The 14297-nt window shown below is 38.4% G+C and overlaps 1 protein-coding gene across 2 annotated transcripts in view; it reads left to right on the top strand.

Annotated features, from left to right (window-relative positions):
* cratb (carnitine O-acetyltransferase b) overlaps positions 1 to 14297 on the top strand; it is a 301172-nt gene that overhangs the window by 14434 nt on the left and 272441 nt on the right. For both annotated transcript variants that reach the window (XM_077195547.1, XM_077195546.1), the window contains exons 4-5: positions 3145 to 3198; positions 3441 to 3606. In XM_077195547.1, the coding sequence (XP_077051662.1) occupies positions 3145 to 3198; positions 3441 to 3606 (220 nt within the window). The remainder of the gene's footprint in view (positions 1 to 3144; positions 3199 to 3440; positions 3607 to 14297) is intronic.

Genomic DNA, 14297 nt, shown 5'->3' with positions numbered 1-14297 from the left:
GAAAATTAACTGTAATTCCGCGAATACTTGTCATACAGGCACGAGTGTTTTTCCATAATGAAGCTTGAACTCTCTTCTTTTAAATGAATTAATTTATATTAAAAAACAAATATTCTCAGTTTATGTAATCTGTATGAAAAGAGAGAGCTGTCAGTATTTTTCTTTCCAGCTCATTTTACCTGATTACGCGTTAATGTGCCACGCCCACAGAGAGCCCGCGGTTTTCAAACGCAAATGATCTAAGGCAAGCCATGCAAACATGCCAACGCCCACCAGCTGGTTTATAAAACACATCGTTTTTAGTAAGTATCTTACTACCGCTGTGTACACAGCGTATCCCTACGCTGTGAAGAATAATACTATCTAATAACCCTGGACAATATACCAGAAGTGCTGGTAGTTTCATTTCGAGGAGCAACGGATCCAGCTAATGTAGTAAGTAATTTATTCTTAAGTGCTTTGTTCTAATCGCGATATTGAATAATGTCTGTAAACCGCAAAAAGACTGTTTAAAAATGAATTGCGTGTCTGTGTGTAGGCTAAATGATGAATGAACGGCACAGGCGCGCGCGCTTTGTTTACTACAGTTATACAGCGCGTGTCTGTACCGTTCATTCACTCTCTCACATACATTAGTATACGTTAATTTTACATGAACACATCAAAACCATATTGCTATAGCCCACTAAGATGAGTAAAAATAGACTGAAATATGTTGAAATAAAATGTCTGTATAAGCAACAAACTGCAAATTAACATGTATATGCTAATCATACACTATATGTTACAGACTAAATATGAATGTTTAGACAAATTTTGTGATTAGTTTTGGATAGATTATATTTTGACTGTAAAAAAAGACTACTGTCACATTAAATAGGTACGCTTTTGTTCACCAATTTCTGCTCATATGTTAAAAATACTATAGTATGATGTTTTTTCAAAAATAAAGTAAGATATTATTATACTGTTTGTTCCAATATTCAAACTAATGAATCCTTGCCTTCTTTAATACGTATGATAAAATGTATACTTTTTACAAAGAAAGAATACACTTGAAATATTGTTAAAATTGTAATTGTTGTTGTAATTGTAACCTATTTGTAATTGGTTACAATTTCTAATTGTAAAATATTTATATATAGATAATTTCTTTTGTTCTTGCATTCTTTGGGACCCTGTGACACACCTGTGTGAAAGGCTAATTAATATGCAGCTCATTATGTATGCGGCACATTATCCGGCCTTTGTCTTCTCAGGTGTGAGCACGCCTCCACGCATATTGGCTTTCCAAACAAAAGGTGTCTTATCAAATTTAAATCAATGTATTGTTTTGTGTAAATGATTAGGCAGGATGGTTTTTCAGATCATTTTGAAGCAAAAATTCTAGGCAACAACACCCATTAGTCAAAAGTCTTGTGGACACATATTTAGTATGTGTTTTGTGGCCTTATTTCAGACACTTTAAGTTTTAGTTTTTCAATAACCACGCATAAAAATTATTCTCTTAAAAATACAAACATGTACATACATGTTGCTCACATATTACGGTAGCCCCGTTTGTGCTATATAGAGTGAATTTACACCTTTGCCATTACCATGTTTATAAATAACTGAAAAAAGCACAAATGTCAGTACACCTCCAGGACCCAGAAAACACCTCAGACCTCAGAGGGTTAAATATCGCAAATATACTGAAATGTTTGCCTTCGCAGTTTGCACCCGAAAGTTGCAGAACCATTCATTTTCTGTAAAGAATGCGCTTTTTCCCACCACAGCTGGCAACGTTCACAGACCCATACGTTTCTCTGCACCGTCTCCATTACGGCATATATCCATATAGCCTACTTACAGCCTCTTCATCCTCCTCATTTTGCGAGATTTGTAAAATCTCCCCCTACTGAAAACAATTTTTTAATCGAAAACCCACTACTTCAGGTCGACTTTTTACTCGAGCAATCCTTTTTTTTTTTTTGCGGGAATGCGAGATCCGATCTGTTATCCAGATACAGAAGCTACTTGATGTGGACAGGTGTAAACGCAACGTGTCCTGATTGACTTATGATCCGATCTGCTTGATCGGATCACGGTGATCGCATGTTAATGCCAAGTGTAAATGCAGCCCTTGATTTCATAACCCGTTTTGGTGTCTAGATAAACTCACACTGTGTGATTGACAGCTTGGACGATTGGAAATGGAGCGTTCTTTGATCGCTTTCTTTGATCGCTTTCTTTGATCGCTTTCTTTGATCGCTTTCTTTGATCGCTTTCTGTATGTAATTTAACATGCACAGTTTAAATAAGATTATTTTCATCCTATTAAGAGAAACAATGTGAAGATGATTGTTTAGTCACTGGCTTGATTTACTGATGCATAAACAAGTAGGCATATTGAACGATTTTGAGAGAAAGATAATCTTTCTGAACTTGAATAATTATACATCAGAAATCACTGATTACAAATCAGGCATTAGAATAAACATGATTACATGTTTGTGGCTTTGCTGGCCGATCCATATCGTAAAAGTCTGTTTGCAAAGTCTGCGCCGAAATTTACCAAATAATCCACAGTGAAATGGACCAAATACAAACAAATAATGCACTGCTGAGACATTCACATGGTTGAAAACAAAATGTACTTTCCTAGCACTAGGATCGTTTAGAAGGTAATGGTATTGATCCTGTGTCAATCTTTTCTCGTTCTCATGTCACTATTCACTAACTCTCTACTGGGCGGCGTCAAAGACGAGGTGATGTAGACTTAGGCGTTGATATTCTTCTTCAAAGGCGGTCTTTCGCTGCCGTGTGACGTCATAAGTCTCCACTTTTGAGATCCTGTCGTTTTCTGGCATTGGTTTCAATAAAAGCAGTTTTTGGAATAACGAGGAAGTTTTGAGTTTTGAAACTTACAGGGTATTTTTATAGCATAACAAACTCTTAACTGTCAAAAGATCAAGGAAAATTTGAATTCTCAGTTCATGACCTCTTTATGTTGTTGGCTCTTTTCCAAATTTTGTGATTTGAGGCTTTTGTTCCTCTTTTGTAAGTCACTTTGGGTAAAAGTGCCTGCTAAATGCATAAATGTAAAAACAGTATTAGGGTTGCATATTTCATTAATGTATGTCTGAATTGTTTCTTGTGCAGGTTTGCATCAAAGTTAATTGCAGGAGTGTTGGACTTCAAAGCTGAAGTGGACAGGTATCTATGGACAACATAACTGTACAGTGGCAGATTTACCCATATATTTCCGAAATCCTGTGATTAATTTAATCATTAACATGAATACTTTAATGCATGTTTCAGTCAAGCAGTGCCAACCAACAGATCTTAATATCTTGCTATTATTTCATATCAGTCTGTCGCTCAATAGGATTTTCTTTCTTTTTTGTTTTTATCCACTTGTCCTCACTTGCTCTCTCTGTATTTCTTTCATCATCCAGTGGGAAGCTAGTGGTAGAGTATATGCGTGGACAGCCGCTATGTATGGAATTGTTTCCTCAGTTGTTCTCCTCCTGTCGAATCCCAGGACCCAAACATGACCACGTGGTTCACTACGGACGTCCACGCCGTGGCCCAGCTCACATTACTGTGGTCAGGAACTACCAGGTAAACTAGATTTAAACCCAATCCACAAAATGCATAAATGAGAACTGACCCAAGAACATCTGAAACACAGAGCTATTTAAACAGAAGTAGAACAAAGTGAAGTAACTAGACAAATGTGAAACTAATACGTAACTATTGAAACAATTAAGGACATAATCAGTAACCAATGAAACAAAAACTTTTATCACAGCGGGGAAATACGAACTAAAGGAAACGGAATAGAATGTCAAAATGATTTCCACATAACAACCTTAAAATAAGTTTGTTGGGTTATAAAGGTCCTTCTCAAAAAAATAGCATATTGTGATAAAGTTCATTATTTTCCATAATGTAATGATACAAATTAAACTTTCATATATTTTAGATTCATTGCACACCAACTGAAATATTTCAGGTCTTTTATTGTTTTAATACTGATGATTTTGGCATACAGCTCATGAAAACCCAAAATTCCTATCTCAAAAACTTAGCATATCATGAAAAGGGTCTCTAAACGAGCTATTAACCTAATCATCTGAATCAACTAATTAACTCTAAACACCTGCAAAGGATTCCTGAGGCTTTTAAAAACTCCCAGCCTGTTTCATTACTCAAAACCGCAATCATAGAACCGCCTCACCTATACCGTTGGTATTAATACTATTGGTAGATCTTATGTGTTTGATTTACCTATTTTTATGTATACCTGCAGGAGCCTGAGCTTCCACTCATTTTTGTTGTTGTTGTTTTTGTTCTCCTTAATCTTTCTCCTTTTAACTATTATTGTACACAGCCACCTTTCTACGGCTGTGTTGGTTGCCACTTATTATAGTGGCTAGGGACTTATACCCACTTATCTGCACTATGTTATTAACATACACTTTTAATGATTATTTTGTTTTTTGCGTTCTGATCCTTTTGTTCCCCGGGGATCTAATAACTTCTATAAAACAACAGAGCATTTGTATTTCAGTCTTCCTAAGTTTAGAAAAAATGTACAACAAAGCATTAGTGCTTTCATTTGATTTAATTATCATGGTTTCTAGCATTCACTTCGCACAAATGATTGGTGCTATGTCAGACTCAGGTCTCTGCCTCCAGCTCAATTTAATATTACAACACATCTTTTAAATTAGTCATGAGTACATTAACTGTAACAAGTTATAATGTGAAGGGTCTGCATAGTCCAATCAAAAGAAAGAAAGTACTATTACAACTCAGACAGTTAAAGTGTCACGTAGCACTTTCACAGGAAACACACCTATCAGATGCTGAGCATCAGAAATTAAACAAGTCCTGGGCCGATAAAGTTTACTTTTCGTCACATTGTTCTGGTAGGAAAAGGGGCGTTGCTATTTTAATATATAGGCAAATTAACTTTACCGAAACATTAGTGCATAAAGACAGGGAGGGTAGATTCTTATTAGTAAATGGGATAATTGATGGTACAGCAGTATCCTTTATAAATGTATATGCTCCCAATGAAGATGTACCGGGGTTCATTAAGTCAGTTTTCAACATGATTGCAGAGTACAGTAAAAATGTATCTATAGAAGCTAGATTAGTGGATGTGTGGCGATCCAAATTCCCAAAGGAGAGAAATTTTACTTTTTATTCAAATCGATATGCATCCTACTCACGGATAGATTACTTTTTTACTGCTAAAGCCGAATTACATAGAATTGAAGATATCACAATATTGCCCATCACGATCTCTGATCATGCACCTGTCACTCTCCAGTGGGATATAGGCTTGACACCATCTTTCAAGCAATGGAGACTTAATGCCTCTCTTCTTAATGATAAGGATTTCATTACTTTTGTTAAAGCTGAGTTTAAGAGTTACTTGGATATTAACAACACTCCTGAAACATCTCCTATCATGTTGTGGGACTGTGCAAAGGCCTATTTAAGAGGCAGTATCATATCCTACGCGATGGCAAAAAAAAGACAAAAGATAGCTAAACAAAAAGACTTAGATAAAATCAGAGACCTCGAACATGAACATAAAAAGGGTAGGGAACCAAGAATTTTGAATGATTTAAATAAGAACCGCAGAGAGCTTCAAGACTTACTATCAGGGAAGATTGAGGGTAACCTTCGCTTTGCCAAACAACAATATTATGAAAATGGAAATAGAGCGAGCAGACTTTTGGCCTTTAGACTTAAAAAACAACAGTCATCAAATGTAGTTCAAAAGCTAAAATCAGGCAATAAATCCATCCTAAAACCTAAAGAAATAGCTGAAGCATTTTCAGAGTTTTATAAGGTTTTATACCAAGACACTGATACCTGTTCTGATGAAACTAGAATAGCAAATTACTTACAAAATATACATATCTCTGAATTATCTGATACAATAGCTAAACAATTAGATGAGCCAATACGAGAAGGGGAAATTGAAAACGTTATCTCATCCCTTAAGAATAATAAATGTCCTGGCCCGGATGGTTTCATCAATGAATTCTATAAATGTTTCATGGATATCCTTACTCCACACTTATTAGAAGCATATCGCTACAGTTCAGAAACCAAAACAATGGCACCATCCTGGTCTGATGCGACAATAGTTGTATTACATAAAGAAGGTAGGAACCCCACTGATTGTGGCTCATATAGACCATTATCTATGCTCAACGGAGATGTACGCATTCTAACAGGTATCTTAGCCAGGCGATTAAACGTCATAATAACACAAATCATACATCCTGATCAAACCGGGTTTATCACTGGGAGGCATTATGGAAACAATTTGCGTCGGTTATAAAATATTATATCTCATCAAAAAGAAAACAAAGCTATGACGGCTGTAATATCTCTAGACGCCCAAAAGGCATTTGACCGCGTGTCGTGGAAATACCTTATTCAGACATTAAAGAGGTTCAAATTCGGGCCCAAATTTGTAGAATGGATACAGACACTATATTCATCTCCACAAGCGGCTGTTAAAGTCAATGGCTTCAGATCAGCAAGGTTTAAGCTGGAGCGCGGTTGTAGGCAAGGGTGTCCCCTGTCACCCCTCTTGTTTGCAATTAGCATTGAGCCATTGGCTCAACTCATCAGGGACAATGATGAAATTAAAGGGATTTTGACTGGCAAAGAAGAACATAAAATATCATTATATGCGGATGATGTTTTATTGTATGTGACCGATCCTGTATCATCAATACCAAAATTGAAGGAAATTATCTCTGTTTATGGCTATTTTTCTGGCTATAAAATAAATGTTGATAAGACGGAGGCAATGGACGTAAATAGCAATATCCCACTGGAGGTTAAACAACAAAGCAGTTTTAGGTGGTCTAAAGAAGGCATTAAATATTTAGGCATTAGTATTCCCCTCTCACTGAATGATTTGTTTCATGCCAACTATGGTAAAACGCTGGATATAATTAAGAAAGACCTGGAGCGGTGGTCAGCATTGCCCCTCTCCTTCCTCGGTCGCATCGAAACCATTCGCATGAATCTGCTACCGAGATTATTGTACTTGTTCTAGATGTTACCAATTGTAGTACCAAAATCCACATTCACTGATTTGGATAAAATAATATCAAAATTCATATGGCAGAGCAAGCGCCCTCGTATAAAATATAAAACACTACAGAGAAGTAAGGGAGAAGGGGGGCTCAATCTTCCAGTTCTAAAATATTATTTCTTTCACAGTTAAAGCCTTTGATTTCTTGGATCCAAGGAGATTCTCAGACGAGGTGGCTTAGTATTGAACAAACAACGTGCTCTGAACCATTAAATGTATTGCCATTTTTAGACATCCCAATAAAAAATCTGTCGCTGTGTACTAGAACCACGCTTAGCATTTGGAACAAGGTACGAGTTGCATTTAAGTTACCAAGAGGTTTATCAATTTTGACAAGCATCGGACATATTAAATCCTTCGCTCCCAATTCCTCTGACAAAAGTTTTTCAAAATGGGCGGAAGAACAGCGGCTTACGTTTTTACATCAGCTAATCAAGAGGAACAACCTTATGTCATTTGAAGAGTTACATAGGCGCTTTCATCTCAAGAAAAGTGATTTCTTTAGATACCTACAGTTGCGCTCTTTTTTGACTTCACATAAAGACTGGGGAAAAATACTAAACCCCACACCAATTGAGAACACTATGATTCAATTCCAAAAAGGTGAAGGGGATAAGAAACTGATAACAAAGTCATATAAAGTCTTTCTGTCAATGAATCTTAATGGGCCCACTCGGACTAAACAAAGATGGGAAGCAGAGACGGACAAAATTATTTCTGACGAAATGTGGGAGGGAGTGTGGACTGGGGCACATCGGGTTACAAGTTCAAACACGTGGCGGGAATTTAAATGGAAAGTTATTAGTAGATATTTCAGGACCCCGGATGTAGTTGCTAAGATAGATCCCAAAGTTCCAAGTTTGTGCTGGAGAAACTGTGGGCCAGCAGTGCCTAATCATACACATATTTTCTGGTCATGCCCTATATTACAAAACTACTGGGATGAGGTGTACAAGGCTATAAACCAGATTTTTCAGGAGGTCATTCCGAAGGATGCAACAGTTGCATTACTTGGTATTATGCCAGCTAGTGTGCAAGGACGTGCTAAATCATATCTTTTAAATGTTCTGTTCGCAGCAGCCTTGAAATGCATCACAATTAAGTGGATGCAAGTAGAGCCTCCCTGTTACAACGCCTGGGTTCAAAAAGTACGGGAACTGTACCAAATGGAAAAGATAACATACTCATTATGACTTCAGAAATCTGTTTTTAATCTACGATGGAGTCCAGCAGAAGTCTTATTCATGTAAAGGGCCAACAAGTTAGGGTTCTGTTTTATGGGATTATTATTATTTTTTTTTGTGTGTGTGTGTGTGTGTGTATGGTGATGCTGAAACCACATAGAAATGCAAAATGTAACATTAAAATATATTATTTTTTCTTTTCAAGATTGTACACTAGTAACATATTTGATAACTATTGGTGATGCATGTAACTGCTCTGTCAAGAATGAATAAAAATGTAAGTTAAAAAAAAAAAAAAAAAAACGCAATCATGGGTAAGACTGCTGACCTGACTGCTGTCCAGAAGGCCATCATTGACACCCTCAAGCAAGAGGGTAAGACACAGAAAGAAATTTCGGAACAAATAGGCTGTTCCCAGAGTGCTGTATCAAGGCACCTCAGTGGGAAGTCTGTGGGAAGGAAAAAGTATGGCAAAAAACGTTGCACAATGAGAAGAGGTGACCGAACCCTGAGGAAGATTGTGGAGAAGGACCGATTCCAGACCTTGGGGGACCTGCGGAAGCAGTGGACTGAGTCTGGAGTAGAAACATCCAGAGCCACCATGCACAGGCGTGTGCAGGAAATGGGCTACAGGTGCCGCATTCCCCAGGTCAAGCCACTTTTGTACCAGAAACAGCAGCAGAAGCACCTGACCCGGGCTACACTTCAGGCGAAGCAGCACTTCGGATCGGCGTTTCGTCCAGACGGATCCGGCGTTTTGGGAGACTGAAACCGCTATTTTTTGAAACCGGGTCCCAGGGTGGATAAATCTGAAAACGACACCCTTGCGTCTTCGTGTGTACGGCCAATCCGTATATTTTGTGAAACGATGATGTCATCACACCCCACGTGTCGACTAGTCAGACGCGCTAAAACAGTAACAACAACTGCAACTACTTGCTTGAGTTCATGCTTCAGAAGCTACTGAGCCTCTTTTATTTCTTTATTTATTATTTAGGCCTACTTTATTGTATTTTTATTTTATTTCTTTATTTTACTTCTTTATTTGTTTATATTTCTTTATTATGCTATGATGCTTGTATTTTGTCTGATTAAGACATTTCATATTTTGTAGGGATGGGCATTTCAAGCAAAAATAATATTCGCCGATCGCTGGGAATTATTTGATTATTATTCAAAAAACGCACCTCTGCCCCTCATGCTCACCGGTAACACGGCGGTCGCTCCGACATTAAATTTCTCTGTACTGTAGGCCTAAATGTTGTAGCCATTAAATAAAAGTTAGTTTCATATTTATGTTTAAATAATATGTTATTTTATCCATTTCATATGTTGATTATATGAAAAGTGAACAGTGTGCCTAATCATAAGATGCGCAATATCGAGACACATCATTTTGAACACTTGATTAAGTTTTGTTTTATATAAAGCCTTTCTTTAAAGTGAATTTCGTTTTGTATAAATTGTATCTTAATTTTAATCAATGTTTCATCAACCAATTGCCTGGATTTAATAAATAAGAAGCATATAGCAGACAATAGCCATCAGGACACGGAGGCGCCAACGGGATATAACTTGCATCCCACGTGAACTGGAGCTTGTCTCATAAATGAACAGAAACTCGGAAATATATCTAAGCTTGAAATGTCTACTTTTAAACAAAACAATTCAAAACGAAAAGAAACAGTCAACTCTCTTATAATCCGTATGATGTGTGCATTTATCTCTATAAGCACCTTCACCTACTGCGAAGGTGGCGAGTCAGCATCGTCACAGAAAACACTAGTTTATTAATAAATAATTAAAATGTCTCCTTGCAATATTTAACACATTCATAATGATTAGGCTATTTGCCGGTTCTTTGAGGCAAGCTTTATGCGTCTGCTAACTAATCGAATATCGTGACTCATTCCTATTTTGTACCAGGCCATTTATGGTTTTTCATATTGTTCAATAAAGTTATTGGTTAAAAAGGAAAAAAAGAAGCTACTGTTCCTAATATTATTGTTTGGCCTACAGTGCACAAGGTTTATGCGCAAGTCTTCTTCTCTGTTTTTAGTGTATCTGTGTCAGAATTACAGAGCCTCGTACTGGTCTGGCATGTATACTACATCGGTTTCGTTCGGTTTCAGTGGTTTCAATTCAAATTTATTTGTATAGCGCTTTTCACAATACTTATTGTTTCAAAGCAGCTTTACAGAATGTGCATTTCAGAAATGTACATAGAAAAAAATACAGTTAGTTAATCATGTAGTAATTAAGGGCATAACATATCGCCGGCGTCGAGTCGTCTCTTCACAGGCGTCGAGTCGTCTCTTCACAGGCGTTTAGTCATCTTATCGCAGGTGTTGGGGCATCTGAGGTCTCCGTGAGAGGCTGGATACAAACCGGAGCTGACGAACGCTATTTACCTCGGGACTAGCGTCCCGAGATAACAGCAGAAAAGCAGATGGGAGATAATTAGCATAGCTGCTGTTCATAATATTAATGCATTCGATCTGATTCAACAGTGGTATAAAAGGTAAGCATTATGTGAATGCTTGGCTAAAGAGATGCGTCTTTAATCTAGTTTTAAACTGGGACAGCGAGTCTGAGCCTCAAACAATATCAGGAAGGCTATTCCAGAGTTTAGGAGCTAAATGCGAGAACGCCCTCCCTCCTCTAGTGGACTTAGATATCCTTGGAATGACCAGAAGCCTCGAATTTAGTGATCTTAAAGAACGCGATGGATTGTAGGGCGATAGAAGGTCCATTAAAAACACACGACCTAAACCATTTAGGGCTTTATAGGTCAGTAATAGTACTTTGGTTACCTATTAAGTTCCGTATCAATTACAGTGTAGAGATGATAAAATAGGTCTTATATGATCATATTTTCTTGACCTAGTAAGAACTCTAGCAGCTGCATTTTGCACTAACTGTAGCTTGTTTATTGAGGATGCAGGACAGCCAGCTAATAAAGCATTACAGTAATCTAGTCTCGAGGTCATGAATGCATGAACTAACTTTTCTGCATCAGAAACAGAAAGCATGTTACGTAGCTTAGCAATGTTTCTAAGGTGGAAAAAGGCTGTTCTTGTAACATATGAAATATGATTTTCGAAAGACAAGTTGCGGTCTAGTATAACACCAAGGTCTTTTACTGTAGTGGATAAAGTAACAGGACATCCTTCTAAATTAAAGTTGTATTGTACAAGGTTTTGTGGGTAGTTTTTTTGACCAATAAGTAATACCTCCGTTTTATCTGAATTTAGTAGCAGGAAATTACACGTCATCTAGCATTTTATATCTTTGAGACACTCTGTCAATATAGATGAGTTAGTGTTTTCATCTGGTCGTGATGAAATATATTATTGAGTGTCATCAGCATAACAGTGGAAATTAATTCCATGTTTTCTTATAATATTACCAAGTGGCAGCATATATATTGAGAATAACAGAGGGCCTAACACCGATCCTTGCGGTACTCCATAGTCTACTGACGTTATCTTCGATTTTTCCCCATTTATACAGACAAAATGATAACAGTCTGATAAGTACGATCTAAACCAGCTTAATGCCTGTCCCTGAACTCCAGTGTAGTTTTGTAGTCGATCCAAGAGTATTTTATGATCTATAGTGTCGAACGCAGCGCTAAGATCAAGTAGAACTAGTATTGAGATACAGCCTTGGTCAGAAGCTAGAAGTAAATCATTTGTAATTTTAACTAGCGCAGTTTCTGTGCTATGATGCGGTCTGAATCCTGACTGAAATTTTTCATAGAAATAATTTTCTTGCAAGAAAGAGCACAATTCATTTCCTCTAGTTCATCTGTTTGTTCGGGTTCACTGAGCAGCTGAGATAGATCAGGTAAGCTATTTGAGAATCTATCTATAGTGGTTGGAAAGATTGTTCTGCCTGGTCGATAACGTGGCGCAACATGACAAATTTCAGCAGTACGTAAGTACGACAAGTTATCATGTAATGATCAGTGACATCATCACTTTGCGGTACAATATCTATATCGGTTGGGTTGGTTCCATATGATATAATTAAATCTAGTGTATGATTTAGACGATGAGTGGGACCACTGACGTTTTGCTTGACCCCAAAGGAGTTTAATAAATCTGTAAACGCAGCCCCTAACGCATCATTTGTGTTATCTACGTGTATGTTAAAATCTCCAACAATTATTGCTTTATCGACATTGACCAATAGATCTGAGAGAAAGTCTGCAAACTCTTTTAGGAAATCAGCATAGGGCCCTGGAGGTCTATATACAGTAGCCAAGGCTAGATATAATAGGGATTTCTTTCTTACATCTAAGAGCGTAACATTTAGCACAAGTACTTCAAACGGATTAAACCTGTGACCTGTTTTCTGAGTAACATTTAGAATATCTCTATAGATTGTTGAAACACCGCCGCCACGACCGATCAGACGGGGATCATGCTTATAACAGTATCCTGGTGGAGTAGACTCATTTAGACCGAAATAATCATTTGGTTTAAGCCAGGTTTCAGTAAGGCAAAATGCATCGAAACTATTATCTGTGCCATTTCGTTTACAATAACCGCCTTAGGTGTGAGCGATCTAATGTTTAGAAGACCTAGCTTTAGAAATTGTTTTTGTTCACTGATATTGAGATTTTCTGGTTTAATTACAATAAGATTTTTCCTAGATCCTACAGTAGATTTATTGTTTGGCCTCACTAAACGAGGAATAGACACAGTTTCTATATAATGTTCTACACTACTTATATCAATTAAGTTTGGACAGCAAAGACTGTGATTTGGACTTTGACTTACTAGTCATATGGTGTGTAACGTCTTGGAGATGTCGTCCGACAGAACAGCCGCTCTGATTCTGCTGGGGTGCAGGCCATCAGCACGGTAGAGCCTAGGTCGCTCCCAGAACAGATTCCAATTATTTACAAAGAGCAGTTTCTGTTCATTACACAATGACATTAACCATTCATTTAGTGCAAATAATCTACTGAACCTTTCCTGTCCTTGTCAGTACGTGGGAAGGGGTCCAGACACGATGATCGTTGCTTCAGGCGATGTGCTGCGTACCGTCTCGATCAGGCTCCTGTAGTCCTTCTTCAGAACCTCCGTCTGCCGCAGCCTGATGTCGTTCACTCCCGCGTGCAGCACAACAGCTCTGACGTGCTCGTCACCGTTCAGGATCTCGGGAACATGTGCAGCGACATCTAGAATACGAGCACCAGGAAAGCAGTGAGTGCGCACCTTACCCTTACCTGAGGTAGCACGGACATGACGGACGCTGGAACTGCCGATGATCACGGCGTCGTCGCGTGCCGACGCGCGAAGAGGGGAGAAGCGGTTCCAGGTGGAGATCTCGAAGACCGGGAGAGGCGGAGGAGTTCTTGGTCTGGTCCTGGCTCGTGTCTTCCGCTGAGGAATCACCCAGGGCCCATGGTGTTGTGTCGGTGCCGGAGTGAATGAAGCCAGGGAAGATCGCGTCCTGGGTGCTTGCGTCCTGTGCAGAGAAGCACACGGAGTAGACGAGGTCAGAGTCAAACAGTTACTAACCACTGACTTGTGAGCATCGGCACGTGATGTTTCAAGCGCTGATCGCCGATCTCGCAGCTCGGCTTGCCTCTCTAGCAGACCACGGATCTGCTTCTCCACGGACTCCAGCTCCAACAACACCGAATGCAGCTCGAATGTGTCCTCACCTGCACTCAGAGGTACCGTTAGACACACATCCGATATATTCACCATTATAACAGATGTACAGTAAATAGGTAGTGATACTACCAATATCACTACTAATTTAGGACTGGAATCCTGGATATAACCCTTATCCTTTCAGTGAAACGGGTGTAAATGAGATGATAAATAGGCGAGAGGCCACGTGTGCGATGCTAGCGGGCTAAAGGCTAGTAGCGGAGATTCGGAAAGCGAAATCAAAGCAATCCGATTGTTTTTTATAAGGAAAAGTATCGAAGATAAGTTCACATGCTATAAAAATAGAAAGTGCTTGTTTAT

The sequence above is a fragment of the Siphateles boraxobius genome, unplaced genomic scaffold (genome assembly GCF_051911475.1).
Source record: "Siphateles boraxobius isolate OS27281-9 unplaced genomic scaffold, OSU_SipBor_1 33, whole genome shotgun sequence".
Taxonomy (NCBI): Eukaryota; Metazoa; Chordata; class Actinopteri; order Cypriniformes; family Leuciscidae; genus Siphateles; species Siphateles boraxobius.
The sequence above is the reverse complement of the archived record's forward strand: the minus strand, read 5'-3'. Positions and strand labels throughout refer to the sequence as shown.